We start from the raw sequence: 15,393 nt of genomic DNA on the forward strand, positions 1-15,393 counted from the left end.
AGATCAAGGGAAGTAATAGTGCCACTGTATTCTGCTCTGGTCAGACCACACCTGGAGTACTGTGTCCAGGTCTGGGCACCACAATTCAAGAAGGACACTGACAAACTGGAACGTGTCCAGAGGAGGGCAACCAAAATGGTCAAAGGCCTGGAAATGATGCCTTATGAGGAACGGCTAAGGGAGCTGGGCATGTTTAGCCTGGAGAAGAGGAGGTTAAGGGGTGATATGATAGCCATGTTCAAATATATAAAAGGATGTCACATAGAGGAGGGAGAAAGGTTGTTTTCTGCTGCTCCGGAGAAGCGGACACGGAGCAATGGATCCAAACTACAAGAAAGAAGATTCCACATAAACATTAGGAAGAACTTCCTGACAGTAAGAGCTGTTCGACAGTGGAATTTGCTGCCAAGGAGTGTGGTGGAGTCTCCTACTTTGGAGGTCTTTAAGCAGAGGCTTGACAACCATATGTCAGGAGTGCTCTGATGGGGTTTCCTGCTTGGCAGGGGGTTGGACTCGATGGCCCTTGTGGTCTCTTCCAACTCTAGGATTCTATCCCGCCCTTCCTCCAATGACTCCAGGGCGGGTCATAGTAATAAAACACGCAAATAATATAATGCACAATAAAACAATGCAGCAAAGTTAAGTTTGATCTGTGACCTAAAAGCTTACGTGGAGAAAAAGATTGAAAGGGGGTGTAGAAAGAGGAATACCAGTACAATAGTGTGAACATATTTATGTATAGTGAGAATTCTTTGAAATTGTGCAATGAAAGAGTTGGTCATTTCTTTCGGAAATGAAAGGCACCGGTTAACCTGAGGAACTATATGTCACGTGGTCCCACGACGATATGTAATAATGTAGCAGTTGTTGGGGCTAGATTCCAGAGCGATCAGATACGTTTCCACGGGGGTCGCGGATTATGGTGGATCAATCTGCTCAGGTAACGAGCTGGTGTCTCGCGGGTTAGGCTCATGTCGACTAATGCGTGTTCCCCACCCCCTGCAACAGCGGACCTTTGATACTATTAGAAGACGAGACCGAACAAGGCATAACTAGAGCCAGTGGCATCGGAAGGCGAGCGAGATCCCAAAGCGACAACACGACCAGTTTCCGTGGATGAGTTTTAAGCGGAGAGGTAAGGCGAGAGGGAGGAGGAGTCTGTCTCTGCCTCTCCTGGAGCGGAGAATTATCTCCCCCCGCCTCGCCCCAGGACCGGCAGCGGCTGGTTCAGCACAAGAGCAGGGGAAAGAAACTCAAGAGGGAGAAAAACAAATGCAGAGCGGAGAAGCGCGAGAGCTGGTCTGCGAGAAGGAATGAGAAGCCGAGAGACCTGGTGGGGAGAGAAGCTCAGCTGGGACAACAAAACCGGCGAATCAACCATCAAAGCGAGAGAAACGCTGTAATGAGAAACCACCCTGGCACCTAGAGCGATCCCTGTCCAAACTGAGCCACAAGGAAGATCTAGGGAAATCTTTAGAATAACCGCCACTGATCAGAATAAAACTGTGGTAGTGGGTGTGTGGGAGCTGCACAAACAAGATCAAACCAGTCGGCTTCCCCTGCACTGTTGTGCGGTTCTCCTCCTTCCCTTCAGGGCAAACTACACAAGAAGACACGGCAACAACAACGTGGGAGAGGAATCCCACATCATCTGCACCTGTGATTTGGAGCGGAAAATATCTAGTACTTACTGCATGTGAGAGAGGGTCAGTTGGATATCAGAACCAAAGAAAATCTTGCTGCGGACACCCAGATCAAAGCTGATAGAGAGACCTAACTCAGTTCTAACAAGGTTGGTGCTAGAACCAAAGCAAATCCAGCATTTTCTGGTATTAGAAAGGAAGTTTCTAATCAGGAAGAAGATTCAACTGATTTGCTTCTAGAAGAGAGACAGCAGATCTGGCCATCACCTGAAGCACAGACTGGGACATCCCGACTCTAAATATTTCAGACAGAGATCCCCAAAGTGGACTGGCAGAGCAAGACTAGGAACAGGTATACTGTAATTTGGAGCTGGAAAGTTTGCAGAAGTCCATTTTCAAAAGATTCACGCCTGTAACTGGATCAGCAGACACAGAGTGAATCCAGAGTCATTCCAGTTCTAGGAGAGCCGTCCACAACCTCTAACCCATAGTTACTTGGTGCTGACCAGTTCAACACTATGGAGGATGGAGCACGTCATCGAGGTGGTTCTGAGAAGGGTTCGGATAGCCCTGAAAAAACAGAAGAAGGTGGTGTTGCACTCAAGAAAGAGATTGGGCTGATGAGCGCATGTGGCATTATAGTGGGTGAGTGGGGACTCTGGTGGGATGTTATTTTCCCTGTTTGCCCTGAACTGGACAATACTATCTTCTCATATTCGTCTAACATTGGGTGATATTCATCGTCCCCTATAACCCAGGAAGCAGAGGTCCTGCCACAACCCTCTATCTTAGCCTTGGATCTTCTGTCTTTCCTGTAGCAGTGATTAGCACCATGCCCCAACTTGGCTAGGAGGCTTGTGTCTCATATTCTGCAGTTACCAGAATGAGGGATGAAAACCTTCCTTCTCTTTATTTATTTATGCTCCTTTCTAAATTTAGCCACCATTTCTTTTTTTCCTGTTTGTCTTCCTTTCCCTCCTTTCTATAAATACCTTAGAGCTGTCAGTTCACATCACCAATCCGATTAGAGCTAGTCTTCCCCTCCCTGAAGCAGTTCCAGCACCACCAACTTGAATTCCTCTTAACCCCAGCCTGTTTCATTCTCCATTGAGATAACCAGATTCCTGGCCAATTCCCAGCTCATTTTGCTGTGGTACTCCACCCTTAAGCCCTTCTATGTTTTGGGACACACACAATCGCTGATAAATATATACAGCCCTAAAAACGTTAGCATCTCAGCAGTGGGTGTGGAATGCTTGTATATACTGCTGTCATGGCCCAGAAGGAGATGGATCTCAGGAACAAGCAAGAATGGGAGCATACACAGCTGCTTTGCACCGGATGGGGTTGCAAATTCATGGCGGGCAAGATTTCTCTGAACTGCCCCCTTGCCAAAGTAGCCAGCTCTCTGAGCTGGACAAGCAATGAAGTCCTCCAGTTGTCCCTGCCTCATACGGAGATGCAACTTAGACTCTTGGGCTGTGGTGTGGTTCGGATTTTTTTGCTGTGGAGATGGTTGCTTTTGGTTTTTTGTATCTTGAGATTTATGTGGAATTTTTTCAGTTTGGTTATGTATTTTTATGTTTGTTTTATTGTTTACAACTTCTTTAGTTATGCATTTTTTTCCCATGTAAGCTGCTGTGAGCATGGTTTGAACCGCAGAAAAGCAGCATACAAATAAAATTATGTAGGGTTCCACGGCCTAGGGGACTTCTGATTTAAAGGCTGCCAGCAGAGCCATGCAGGAGCAGATCGTACCTTTACAGTTCCCCAAACAGTTAGTGACTGGAGTTTGTTTTCCACCCCAGTGCAGCTGGAACGTGGCTCTCTCGGAGCATGTTTGTTCCAACTCCATCAGTCTCATTCCAGATGGCTTTGTTTCAGCAGGTGCCAGGAGACCGCTGAACAAACAGAGGAGGATGAGGACGCGCTTTGAAAGAGAAAACCCTTGCTTCTCTACTTGTCCAAGCCTCACTAATACCCAAATTCTATCTACTTATTGAGCTCTCCTCCCACTGCCTCTGCCCCGCATTCCACAGTGTACTGCACTGCTCTATGCTCTCTCTCCATCTCTGCATGCTAGGATGGCAAGTTGTCATCTATCCGCACTTCTCAGTATTCATTACCCTGCTTCTTTGGTTCCTTCTTGATCAGAAGGATCATTAAAGCCCACCTTAGGGTAAGTTTCCACTATCCCGAAGCACGACACATAACCAGTTCCTCCTGTATTTCTTTTCACAAATTCAAACCACTCCAGCCTTTCCTTCATCCCTCTTTCTTCCCTTAGCCACCCCCTGCCCCATCTTCTCAAGTTTTGTGTATAATTCTCTGGCCCCTCTCACTTCCACTGGCCTGTTGCAATGCAGTCCAACCCTACCCTGCGGCTGGTACTTTCAGCCACACCTCCACCCAGCCCTTTGGCTTCAATTCACATCTGCAGAGTTTTAATTTTCTTAATGAAAAATAGTGGAATGATTCTGTGCGATGGGAATAGAGCCAGAATGTGTCCACAAGCATGGAAAGCTGGACAGTGCACACTCTGAGGTATTCAGCCAGCAATGTAGTGACAGGGACAAATATATAAATAATAGCTCCCACCATCCCCCTCTAACAGGACCAGTGGTCAGGGATGATGGGAACTGTAGTCTCAAAACACCTGGAGGGCCGAGTTTGCCTATGCCTGATCTGGACGAATATTCCAGTGGAATTTTATTTTATTTGATAATTTTAAAGCTCTTTTCCACAAAGAGAAATGTGCCAGACTGAGATCCCCAGCGATGCCTTTGGAGCATCTCCCAGGTTATAGAAGATCATCCCTTGCACACAATGTCCTCTATACGCATTGAAGCCACAGCTGGAATTATACGGCCAGAGGTTTGCTTTTAAAAGTGGTAACCTCCCTGCTTTGGCCATGGGGCCATTTCTGCAATACAGATTCAGTATGCTGAAGCAAAGCAAGGCTACAAAAAATGGAAGGTTTGGAATCACAGATAGGCTAGTTGCTAAGCATACAGTCCTGGCCTCCCCAGACACAGGAGACGTGATCTGCAAGTACTTGGCATATGTGTGCAATCAGGCCACCTGTAGGGGAAAAATTAGATCATTACCTCCCAGTCCTAAATCTATTTGCTAAGAATTAAGTGCTTGTTTCTATTATTCTTACGTTAAATCAACATGAGTTGACTTTAAATAGTCTCAGTCTGAGACTTTCCTTTTCACCTTAAAAAATGGGTATATATTATTATATATTATTATATTACATTATATCATCTTTGGTGTTATAGAAATAGAAAATATGTTAAATAACAAAGTGGTATAAACAATTTCCATTCTGAAAAGTTTTATAACACAAACATAGATATTTCTATTTCTTCTTACCAGAGAATTTGATTAGTACAAGAGGTAGTGTGTTCTCCAGCTGGTGATATATGAAGAAGCTGACATTTAAATGTCACCCTAAGTTAACCTTTCTTATTAGACACGGAGGGTAGTTCCACTTCTTGGGCCAATATCTTAGACTCTGCAAACCCATATAGATAACTACAATGTTTGTTGCACTAGAGAAGCAGTAGCTAGCATGTGGCCCTCTGAAATTTGCTGCATTCCAGTTCCCAAAACCCCTGATCATTGGTCATGCTGGCTGGAGCTGATGGGAGTTGGAGTCCAATGGCATCTGGAGAGCCTCTGCACTAGAGAGAGTCTTCCCTCTCACCATTTCCCTCTATGATTTCTAATCTCTCTGTACCCCTTTGTTTCTTCTCCAGGTAACATTATTGGATCAGGGATCTTTGTGTCACCAAAGGGTGTGCTGGAGAATGCAGGCTCAGTAGGACTGGCACTAATTGTGTGGATTGTAACGGGTCTTATCACAGCTGTGGGGGCTCTGTGCTATGCAGAACTGGGAGTCACCATCCCCAAATCTGGAGGCGACTATTCCTATGTCAAGGACATTTTCGGGGGACTGGCTGGGTAAGTGAGGAAAGAAGAAATAAGGATGTAAGTAGGTGGCTGTGTATGTGATGGGGAAGTGGAGCAGGATTAAAAGTAGGAGGGGTTTTGAGAGGCAGATTGTCTAACTCTTTCACACTTGGAATATTTCTCTCAAGGTTCCTGCGGTTATGGATTGCCGTCCTGGTGATCTATCCCACCAACCAGGCTGTTATTGCCCTCACTTTCTCAAACTACGTACTGCAGCCACTCTTCCCTACCTGCCTTCCCCCAGAAACCGGATTGCGACTGCTCGCTGGGGTCTGCCTTTGTAAGTACTGAGCCCACTACCATCCATTAGCCATGAATATTGGGCTGATTCAGATTGACTGAACTGGCAGTTTGTAAGTTCCTTGCAGGGAGGTTAGATGACATTGTGCCAAGACAAGAGTTATCACACAGTGTCCAGTTCATTTCCCCATCACTTTCCTTACTGCAACCCCCCCCCATCAATGATGATGTAACAACCTGAATTTGCTGGTATGTGACTGAATCACACTCCAAAATAGTGACATTCTGGAAGCACTTTTTATCTACTCAAAGACCCTGGAGTTATGTTACAGTTGATCTAGCCAACAGCAGATTCTCCATCAAGAGTTTCAAACCATGTGTAGTTATTCCTCAGAGGCATGTATAGCTATGGCCAACTCACCATTTCTACACATTTAGTAATTCCAATATCCACTGTGATGTTGAAGCTGGGCTGTTATACTTGGACCAGAAAGATATAAGTTTGCATCTTTGTTTGGCCTACTAAATTTACTGAGTGACCTTGGGCCAGTCCCTCTCTCACACCTAGTCTACTTTTCAAGGTTGTTGTAAGAATAAAACAGGTTAACTCACATCTATGTAAGCCACTCTGAGCTCTTTGGAGTTGGAGTGGGTACAAATGTGTGGAATAATGTGCATTTGGTCTGCATACCAAAAGAACAAATTCTTCCACTCTTTTGGAAAGGTGTATCACTGCTTGACCTATGTTCTAGGTACTGTGAGCTATAAAATACAAATAGTGACAACAAACGTTCTTAAAATAGGGTACTTTTTGCAATTTATTATTGAGCATCCTTTGGTGTGCATCTTGTATCCTACTAATCTGAAATAGGGCTCCTTACCCACAGCTGTGTAAGCAGCATTGGAATTTCTCCTCCAAATAATTCTGGGAAATATAGTTTGCTAAGGGTGCTGGGACATGGAGCTCTGTGAGGGGGTGCAGTGCTCAGGATTCTTGGAGTGTGTGTGTGTGTGCTTTAAATGTATGGTGTGTTTGCAGCCTCACTCTAAAAGCACCCCACATGCAATGAGTACAAGACAGGAGCAGAAAGGTTAGAAGGGTCAGGGTGAGGAACACAGGAAGTAGAAGGAACGCCCAAATGCCAGGAGATTCTTTCCACCAAAGCTTTAAGCCATTTCTGTCCGTCTGTCTACAGGCTCCCCGCCACCTGTCCTGTCTTGGATGTCTGCACAGTTGCCCCAATCTGAATCAGTGGGGAGTGGGCAGCTGTGCTCCCCATGAACTCAAAGACATTTAGGAGGGATAATTCCCCCTGAGGTTACTTTAGGACATCAGTTGCTGGAAAAATCAGGCCTGAACTAGTTTCGTTCCTTTCTAGCTCCAAGGCAGGGGTGGGGGTGGGGAAAGACAAGCACCAGCCAGGGAGGGGATTTGGCTGAGGCGCTTATGCAAGCCAGCTGCAGCAGCTCAGCAAGAGTTTATCCATCGAGTTAAAGCCAGTTACTCAGCAGCTGAGTCAGCTAAAAAGGGAGAGATTATATGTGCATATGAAAGAGAGGCAGGGAAGAAGAAAAATGTATGCCTCCAGACCTCAACAACGAGGAGCTGCTTACTAATGGGCCTTTTGGCCAAATTTTGAAATCGAATACTGGAATGCAAAGGCTGTGGAATTAGTAAAGAACAACAACCAGACGGGAGGGATTGGAAACAGATAACATTAGACTGTCAATTACAGTTGAAGGATTGAAGTCTTGTTTCTCTTCCAGCATGCCTTTCAAGTGAAGATTTTTATCCCAGCCTTTATCTATATTCACCTAGAAATTTCATTTATATGTTGATGTTTTTATTGTTAAATCACTTCAGGATGCTTTGTGTGGAGTGATTCATAAATTAATTCAATCACTCAAACAGAGATAATACTGGTGGTTCAGAATAGCCAGTAGTAAAATTTAGCAGGAAGACTGATGAGGCTATGGCTGATGATTGGAGGTAATCGCTGTGAGACTGGAATTGGGCAGTGTCACCAGAGCCTTGTGAAGCAAGACTTAATCCGCTTTATCTAGTGTACTATGGTTTCTGTTTAGTATCTCCAGTGCTGACTGACGTAAGCAAGCAGCCTAGAACAGGCCAGAATGTTGTTTTCCTGTACCAGTCCCAGCTTGGTAGTCACAGACTGGCCTGGATAAATTTGTTGGTACTTTAAAGGAGGACACAGAGATGCCGTGGAAGTGGCATTGCTGGTCTCTGACCTCTCTGAATGAAGCACTGGATCTATTTTGAGGTCAGGAATAGGGTGGCTGGTTTTGATTAGCCCCTGGGACAGTATGTGCTAAAAAAATTAGCAACAGATCTGAGCCACACCCTCTGGCTCTAGCATCAGCTCTGAGATTCTGTGTCTGAAAGGATCCCATGGAATTGGAGACTCACTGGCCTTAATCCAGTCCTGCCGAGTGCCAGAGATACTGAGAAACAAGGGAACTTCCAGGAGTTTTGACTCTGAGTTGGAACATAAGGCAATAACATATGTTCCTGTAATATTGTGAAGCCAGATCTCCCGCCTCCCACCCCATAAATACTCATTCCGGTACCAGTTTGACGCTACTACTCCCCACACCAAATCACAACATATTTCCCCATAGAATCCTACACTCAGATCCACCCATTCATCCTGGAGTTATTCCTGGACTACTCCTAAGATCCCTTTCCAAAACCTTAGGCAGCCCTAATCTATTATTGGGATCTTCAAACCAAATGTAGCTCTTGATCTCTGATCCTTGTTTGGGGATCTGCAGAAACAGATTGGGTCTCTGTGACCCAACATTATCCTGGAAAGGAGATCAAACTCTCATCCTCACTACCTTCACCCTCCATTCATACGTAATTGACCACATAACTTCAATGTCACTGTAATCCCTCACATATACAACCCCCCTTGAAGCGTATGGAATATGTTCCTGATGAAACCAAGTTCTTTAAAGTACATATTCAAGGGCAATAAATGTGCACTACTTACCTCTTAAGACATGTTAAATGCTCTGTTGCTTCTTCAGGGTGATTAACAAACAGTATAGTTTAAAGGCGGTCATATAGGTTTCCAACTTGTATGCAGCGAATGTACATAACTATTACATAACTATGTATAATACAATCATAGTTAGAAGGGTCCTCAAGGGCCATCTAGTCTAACTCCCTGCAGTGCTGGAATATCAACTAACGCTTCCATGACAGATGGCCAGCCAACCTCCACATAATCTCCTATGTGGAGAATCTCTCTGTTTTATAGATAAAATTTATGTGTTAAGCAGCCTTAAAATGCACACATAAATGCACACACCACTCTCCTCTCCCCAGCTCCAGACTGGTTTTCTGTTAAGCTGCCTCCAGGCTTCCTGTTTTGAGCCTTTTGGACTTGAACTGATTGTGCAAAGGGATGCAGAGTAAGCAGAGAAGTTTCCACTTCCTCTTGGTCTGTTGTGTTTTGGGGGTCCTGTTAACTCTCTCTTCCTTCTCTCCCACCCGCCAAAGAAAAAAGCAATGTGAGGACATTAGACAGAGCACGAATGAGATACATTTTTACCTCTCGCCAGCGGCGAAGCAAGCTAATTGGGTGGCTGGGGCGGTGCACGTGCCCTGTGTCGGGGTGGGGGGGCTCCAAGAAGTCTGCCTGCCTCCTCCCACTCAACTACCCTACAGCTGAGGGGGAGGAAGCAGGTGGACCATTTGGGGCAGCGGGGAGCCTGCGGGTGCCCAAGCCACTGCGTCACTCCCAGGAGAAATGTGTGGCTCGGGCACACTGCAGGCCCCATGGAGAGTGCCACCCGCATTTTGTCATCCCCCCACAGTGGTGGCACTTTTCATATAATGTAAACAGACTATGTATCTGGAGAACAGGTACCTCACTCCTCAGAGATGTTTAATTTTTTTTTCAAACTTTAATGCCAACTTGTTGTGGAATTGTCAAGTTAAAAAAGAGTTGACATGAAAGAGAGCGTGTGTATGTATGTGATCCTAGATGTCAAGTTTCTTTTCTCCCTGCATTGCAAACAAAGCATTAAGCTCTTGTGCTAGGGTGATTTTGCATGTTTTGTAAAAGAACTGCTTCTTTGTGTATACCAGAGTGTAAATGTGCGCATGCAGTTATGCCTTGGTGGGGTTGCTGAATTTGAGTATTGATATGCTATATCAGGAGTGGCGAATGGGAAAGCCAGTGGCCCTCCTGATGCCATTGGACTCCAACTCGTATCAGCCCCTGCAGCCAGCATGGCCATTAGTCAGGGATGCTGGGACCTGTAGTCCCGCAACATCTGGAGGGCCCCATAGTTATCCAAATAATTCTTTGTTGCGACTGCAGCCTTTTATAAGACCATTTGTATGTGTGATAGCTTGCCTCTACATTTTGACTATTGTGAAAGTTTTGTGCCTATATTGTGGGGAGTGTGGCAGTGTGATGGATTGTGTGATGGATTTGGGCAGGATAAATGGAAGGTCTGATTTGTCAGTCCTGTTTGCTGTGGTGGGTAGGCACTGGAAGGTTTAGGGGAGTAAGGGTTTCTACCTATCTGCCTGTCTGTAAACCCTGTTTGTGTTGTGTTAGGTTACCAGGGGCCAGGGGCTGTTTGTGCTGACGGGATGTTTTGATGCAGTCAGGCTGGGTGCCAAATAGGTCACCACCTCCCCCTCCCTCATCTGTTTGTTTTTCATTCCCTCAAACTTCCAGGAACATTTATAGGAACTGTGGTTTTTTCCTTCCCATATACTGCAGGGCACAGATTTAACCTCAGATTACAATCCTGAGGGGTGGGTCATGTACCTTGGTCCCCTTCAAATAATAAGGGACAGCCCAGGAAATACTATCTGTGATCACTTGTCCGCTGATCATAAATTGTTCTGAATAGCTTCACCCTTAAACAGTTGTAGGAGCAGAATATATTTGTACCATTATTTTATTATGAGAGGTGGTGATATCATAAGAGATTTACAGAATATAACCCAGGCCATAATCACAATCTCAGTCAAAAACCAAGGAAGGCTGTGGCTGCTCTGAACCAGAAAGCTGCCCTTGTTTGTTCCTGGAAAGTGCCAGTGCAGCATCTGAATTTGCCCCTAACGAAACACATTGCTCCCGGCATTATCTTGCTCCAGCGTTGTGTCCAACAGTCATGAAACTGGCCTTGACTGAGAGATTTAGGCCAGAATAGGAATGTTGACTGTCCCTTCCCCCACTGACTTTCCTGCTTCTCCACAGTACTGCTGACTTGGGTGAACTGTGCCAGCGTCCGTTGGGCCACACGTGTCCAGGATATCTTCACGGCAGGGAAACTGCTGGCGTTGGGACTTATCATTGTTATGGGAGTCGTACAGATCTGCAAAGGTGAGGCCCAGCCTGGTCAGACAAAGAAGGGGACAGGAGTCTCCCCAACACACTGTATTTGCCTCCCCCCACCCGCCCCACATACACACACACACACACACACACCCCAAGGAGAATAAGCTGCAGGGTTTTAAATTCAGGGTTATCAACATTCCTTAGTAAGCAGATTTAGAGACTGGATTGGCTTCCATAGTTTCCTGTCCCAGTCTGTATCAGAGAGGGGGAGAATTAGCTGACCCAGGGAAAGGGAGAGAGAACAGCCCACCTGTTTTGTTTAAAGAACTTTTTTTGTATTTCAATATCTCCTTTGTGCAGGTGAATACTTCTGGCTGGAGCCGAAGCATGCTTTTGAGTTTTTCCAGACACCAGATGTAGGATTGGTGGCCTTATCCTTCTTACAGGGCTCTTTTGCCTACGGGGGCTGGAACTTCCTCAACTATGTCACTGAAGAGCTGGTTGACCCTTACAAGTGAGTCAGTGTCCCCCTTGGTGGTGATACAGGCGAATGAGACCCACGTTGACTCTTATTCCTCTCTTCCACTACACAGTCGTACCTTTGTTCTCCAACAGAATGCATTCTGGGAGTCTGTTCAACTCCTGGAACTGTTCAAAAAGCAAGGCGCGGCTCCCGATTGGCTGCAGGAGCAGCCTGCAGCCAATTGGAAGCTGCAGAAGCCGTGCTGGATGTTCGGCTTCCGAAAATAGTTCGAAAACCGGAACACTCACTTCTGGGTTTTGGTCGTTCAGGAGCCGATTTGTTTGGGAGCCAAGGCGTTTTAGAACCAAGGTACGACTGTAATTGTTTTTCCTCACAGGAACCTGCCTCGAGCCATCTTCATCTCCATTCCCCTGGTCACCTTCGTCTACGTCTTCGCCAATGTGGCCTATGTCACTGCCATGTCGCCCCAGGAGTTGTTGGCCTCCAATGCTGTCGCAGTGGTGAGGCCCCATCTACACCATTGTGCAAATTCACCTTCCCCTTGTTTCCAAATGCAATGTCCCTAACCACATGCTCTCTTCCTGCTCCCTTCCTCACAGACATTTGGAGAGAAACTGTTAGGAGTCATGGCTTGGATCATGCCCATCTCTGTTGCCCTTTCCACTTTTGGAGGAGTAAACGGATCACTTTTCACTTCCTCTAGGTGAGTAAACATGGGAGTATATACCCCAAGAGCTGCAGCTCTGCTGGCACAACAGACTTTTGTGTGTGCAATTAAGCTTCCTCTTCTGTCTCATGCAGCACCCTTGTGCACCCTCAAATTCAGCTCTGAAGGATTGTGTACCCCCTGGAGCAGATTTGGGTGGGCATGGGAGGAGGAGAGGAACCACAAATCCCACTGCACCAGTGGACACAACCCACTGCCTTCAGCAGACATTCAGTGAGGTATTCTCATTTACAAGTTCCATCTGCTGAAATCCTCGGCTATCAAGTTCCATTACAGCAGCATCTCCCCTTCCACACACAACTGCATTGCTCACCCATATCTTCATAGTGCTGCCTCTCTAATTCAGCTCTACTTTAACACCTATATTAGGACTGGGGAACTAAGTTGGCCCTTCATCCATTTAAGCCTTCCCCATTCTTTCCCGGGATCTTTTCTTTAATAAGGCCTGTTCACAGTGTGGAGCCAGCTTCCTTCCTCAGTGCTGATCAAAGTAAGTAAATAATATTGCAGCACACTGCTTGCATTTATGATGTTCTCTCTCCAACATTCACAGACTATTTTTTGCTGGAGCCCGGGAAGGCCACCTGCCCAGCGTATTGGCTATGATCCACGTGCGACGCTGCACTCCCATACCTGCCCTACTTTTCACTGTGAGTCATCAAAAAAAGAGTTGGGAGGGGGACAGTTGATGCATCAGTGAGGGATGAGGAGAAAGTGACTGCCAGTACAGAGTTAGAATTGCCAGTGACTGAAGAACTTGGCAAGGGCATTTTCCTGGGAATTGAGGGGATTAGCCAGCAGGTGCTGTCAGTGTGGCAGACCAAGTGCCTTGGGCGATTTCTCTGAAAACAATATAATTGCATTTTCTCTCTCCTTTTGTCTGTCTCTGGCAGTGTCTTTCAACATTGCTTATGCTAGTAACAAGTGATATATATACCCTGATCAATTATGTGGGCTTCATCAACTACCTGTTCTATGGAGTGACTGTGGCTGGGCAAGTTGTGCTGCGCTGGCGGGAACCTCACCGACACCGTCCCATCAAGGTAAGATGCCGGCCATCACATTTCTGCTGCTCTATTTATGTCAGCCCCTGTCACCTTCTCACACCAATGTTGTCTTCCCTTGGAACCACACAGGATGGATTGAGCTGAATCAGTGTCACATCACTGATTTAAAACACATGGTTTTAAATTTCCTGTTTCCAACTGAATCAAACCTTTATACCAGAACCTGTAGTCCTCCAGTTGTTGCTGAACATTCCCAGTGTTCCTGGCCATTGGCCTTGCTAGCTAGAGCTGATGGGAGCTTCAGATGCTCTTAAAGGGCCACAGGATCCTATATGACCTAGGAACATAATCCAGAACCTGAGTGTTTCCTGAGTGAGGGCAAAGGCTGAGGGTCTGGGAGACACTGGAGCAGAGCAGACTACCACTTCTTGTTCCTGCAGCACTCAGCAAAGAATTTCCCCGTGGCACCACCACTGCTAACAAAACTGGTGGGTGTCTTAGAGTGTGGGTCCACTTTTGGCCTATTTTGACTAGATCCCCATTGCTAGAGGTGCTGGAGGCTGAGCTTGGGACCTTCTGGATGCAAGGCATGTCCTCTACCACTGGGCTAGGATTCATCCCACATCTGCTAGCTTTGTTCTTGATAAAGAAACCTCTATTCTCCCAACCTTTTCCCTTGCATCCCACTTCCTGATGCTCCTGCCCAGATCCAACCCATCTCTTTCCTCCCCAGGTGAGCCTGTTCTTCCCCATAATCTACCTGCTGTTCTGGGCCTTCCTGTTGGTGTTCAGCTTATGGTCAGAACCTGTGGTGTGTGGGATTGGCCTAGCCATCATGCTGACAGGTGTCCCAGTCTACTACCTAGGTGTGCATTGGCAGAACAAACCACCTGCCTTCCACACGTTTATTGGTGAGTCATGAGCAGATAATTGGGTGGGAATTTTTTGCAATTCTGTTTTGAAAAATGATGCTGTGGGTTTTCCTCTCCTATCTTAAAGCTCACCCGCTTACTCTTATTTTCTTGCAGAGGTAGTGACTCGGCTAGGACAGAAGCTTTGTGTTGTTGTGTACCCTGAAATGGATTCAGGGAAACCTAAAACCAACCTCAGCAAAGAGACCAAAGAGCAGCTGGAGCCAATGTGTGGAACTGAAGACACGAAGTATCCTCAGAACTGAGCCTCCTTGGTGGCTGGGGGTAGAAGAAGCAGCCAGTGATGGGCTGCGCAGTACCCTTTGGGGGCGCTGAAGTAAATGGGAGCTCCCTGCACAGATAAAGCTCTCTTCTTGCTCCCAACAGCACCACACGCTGGGACTGGAATAGCTGGGAATGCCTCACTAGTGCCTCACCCAGTTTCCTGCACTAAACCCCTGCTGGGGCTGGAGTACCGCCACTCCCCACCAGCAGTGCCCCCTGCTGGAGCTGGAAAAGATGGGAGCTCTCCTCACAGCCAACGACCCCACACCCACATCCCCGGCGCACCCTGCTGGAAGGGGCTCCTTCGTTATTGTTGCCTTATATTGTTGGGAATATTCTCTTTGGGTTTGAACCTCATTTCGTGGGAGAGGGTCCTCTCCCATGGTTTTTGTGTCCTTGTATTTTTCACTTTTCTCTCTTTCTCTTTTTTTGATGTAATAAATTAAGCTAAACTTGCCATCCCTGTTGCCTTAAACGCTGGATTCTAGGATGTGTAAAATACAGTGGTGCCTCGCAAGACGAAAAGAATCCGTTCTGTGATTCTCTTCGTCTAGCGGTTTTTTCATCTTGCAAAGCAAGCCCATTGACGGATTAGCGCCATTAGCGGCTTTTAGCGGCTTATCGGATCAGCTGATAAGCGGCTTAGCGGCTTAGAAAAAGGGGGGAGGGGAAAAACCCGCAGGAACTCGCAAGACATTTTCGTCTTGCGAAGCAAGCCCATAGGAGATTCGTTTTGCGAAGCACCTCCAAAACGGAAGACTCTTTCGTCTAGCGAGTTTTCCGTCTTGCGA

The 15,393-nt window shown here is 46.5% G+C and overlaps 1 protein-coding gene and 1 long non-coding RNA gene across 2 annotated transcripts; one reads left to right on the top strand and one right to left on the bottom strand.

The window, feature by feature from the left end:
- The first annotated feature begins 597 nt into the window (after window positions 1–597).
- Window positions 598–15,059, top strand: SLC7A8 (solute carrier family 7 member 8). The gene is made up of 11 exons (XM_082197727.1): window positions 598–2,288; window positions 5,408–5,612; window positions 5,750–5,901; window positions 11,108–11,233; window positions 11,549–11,702; window positions 12,049–12,172; window positions 12,272–12,375; window positions 12,953–13,049; window positions 13,293–13,442; window positions 14,140–14,317; window positions 14,435–15,059. Exons 1-11 carry the CDS (start codon window positions 2,162–2,164, stop codon window positions 14,581–14,583), a joined length of 1,566 nt encoding a protein of 521 aa, XP_082053853.1. The 5' UTR covers window positions 598–2,161; the 3' UTR covers window positions 14,584–15,059.
- Window positions 6,164–11,101, bottom strand: LOC309518150. The gene is made up of 2 exons (XR_014213365.1): window positions 8,752–11,101; window positions 6,164–8,720 (listed from the first exon to the last, which is right to left on the bottom strand). It is a non-coding gene; the product is annotated as an uncharacterized lncRNA (long non-coding RNA).
- Window positions 15,060–15,393: the final 334 nt, after the last annotated feature.

This window comes from Podarcis vaucheri (assembly GCF_965113315.1).
Source record: "Podarcis vaucheri genome assembly, chromosome: 13".
Classification (NCBI taxonomy): Eukaryota; Metazoa; Chordata; class Lepidosauria; order Squamata; family Lacertidae; genus Podarcis; species Podarcis vaucheri.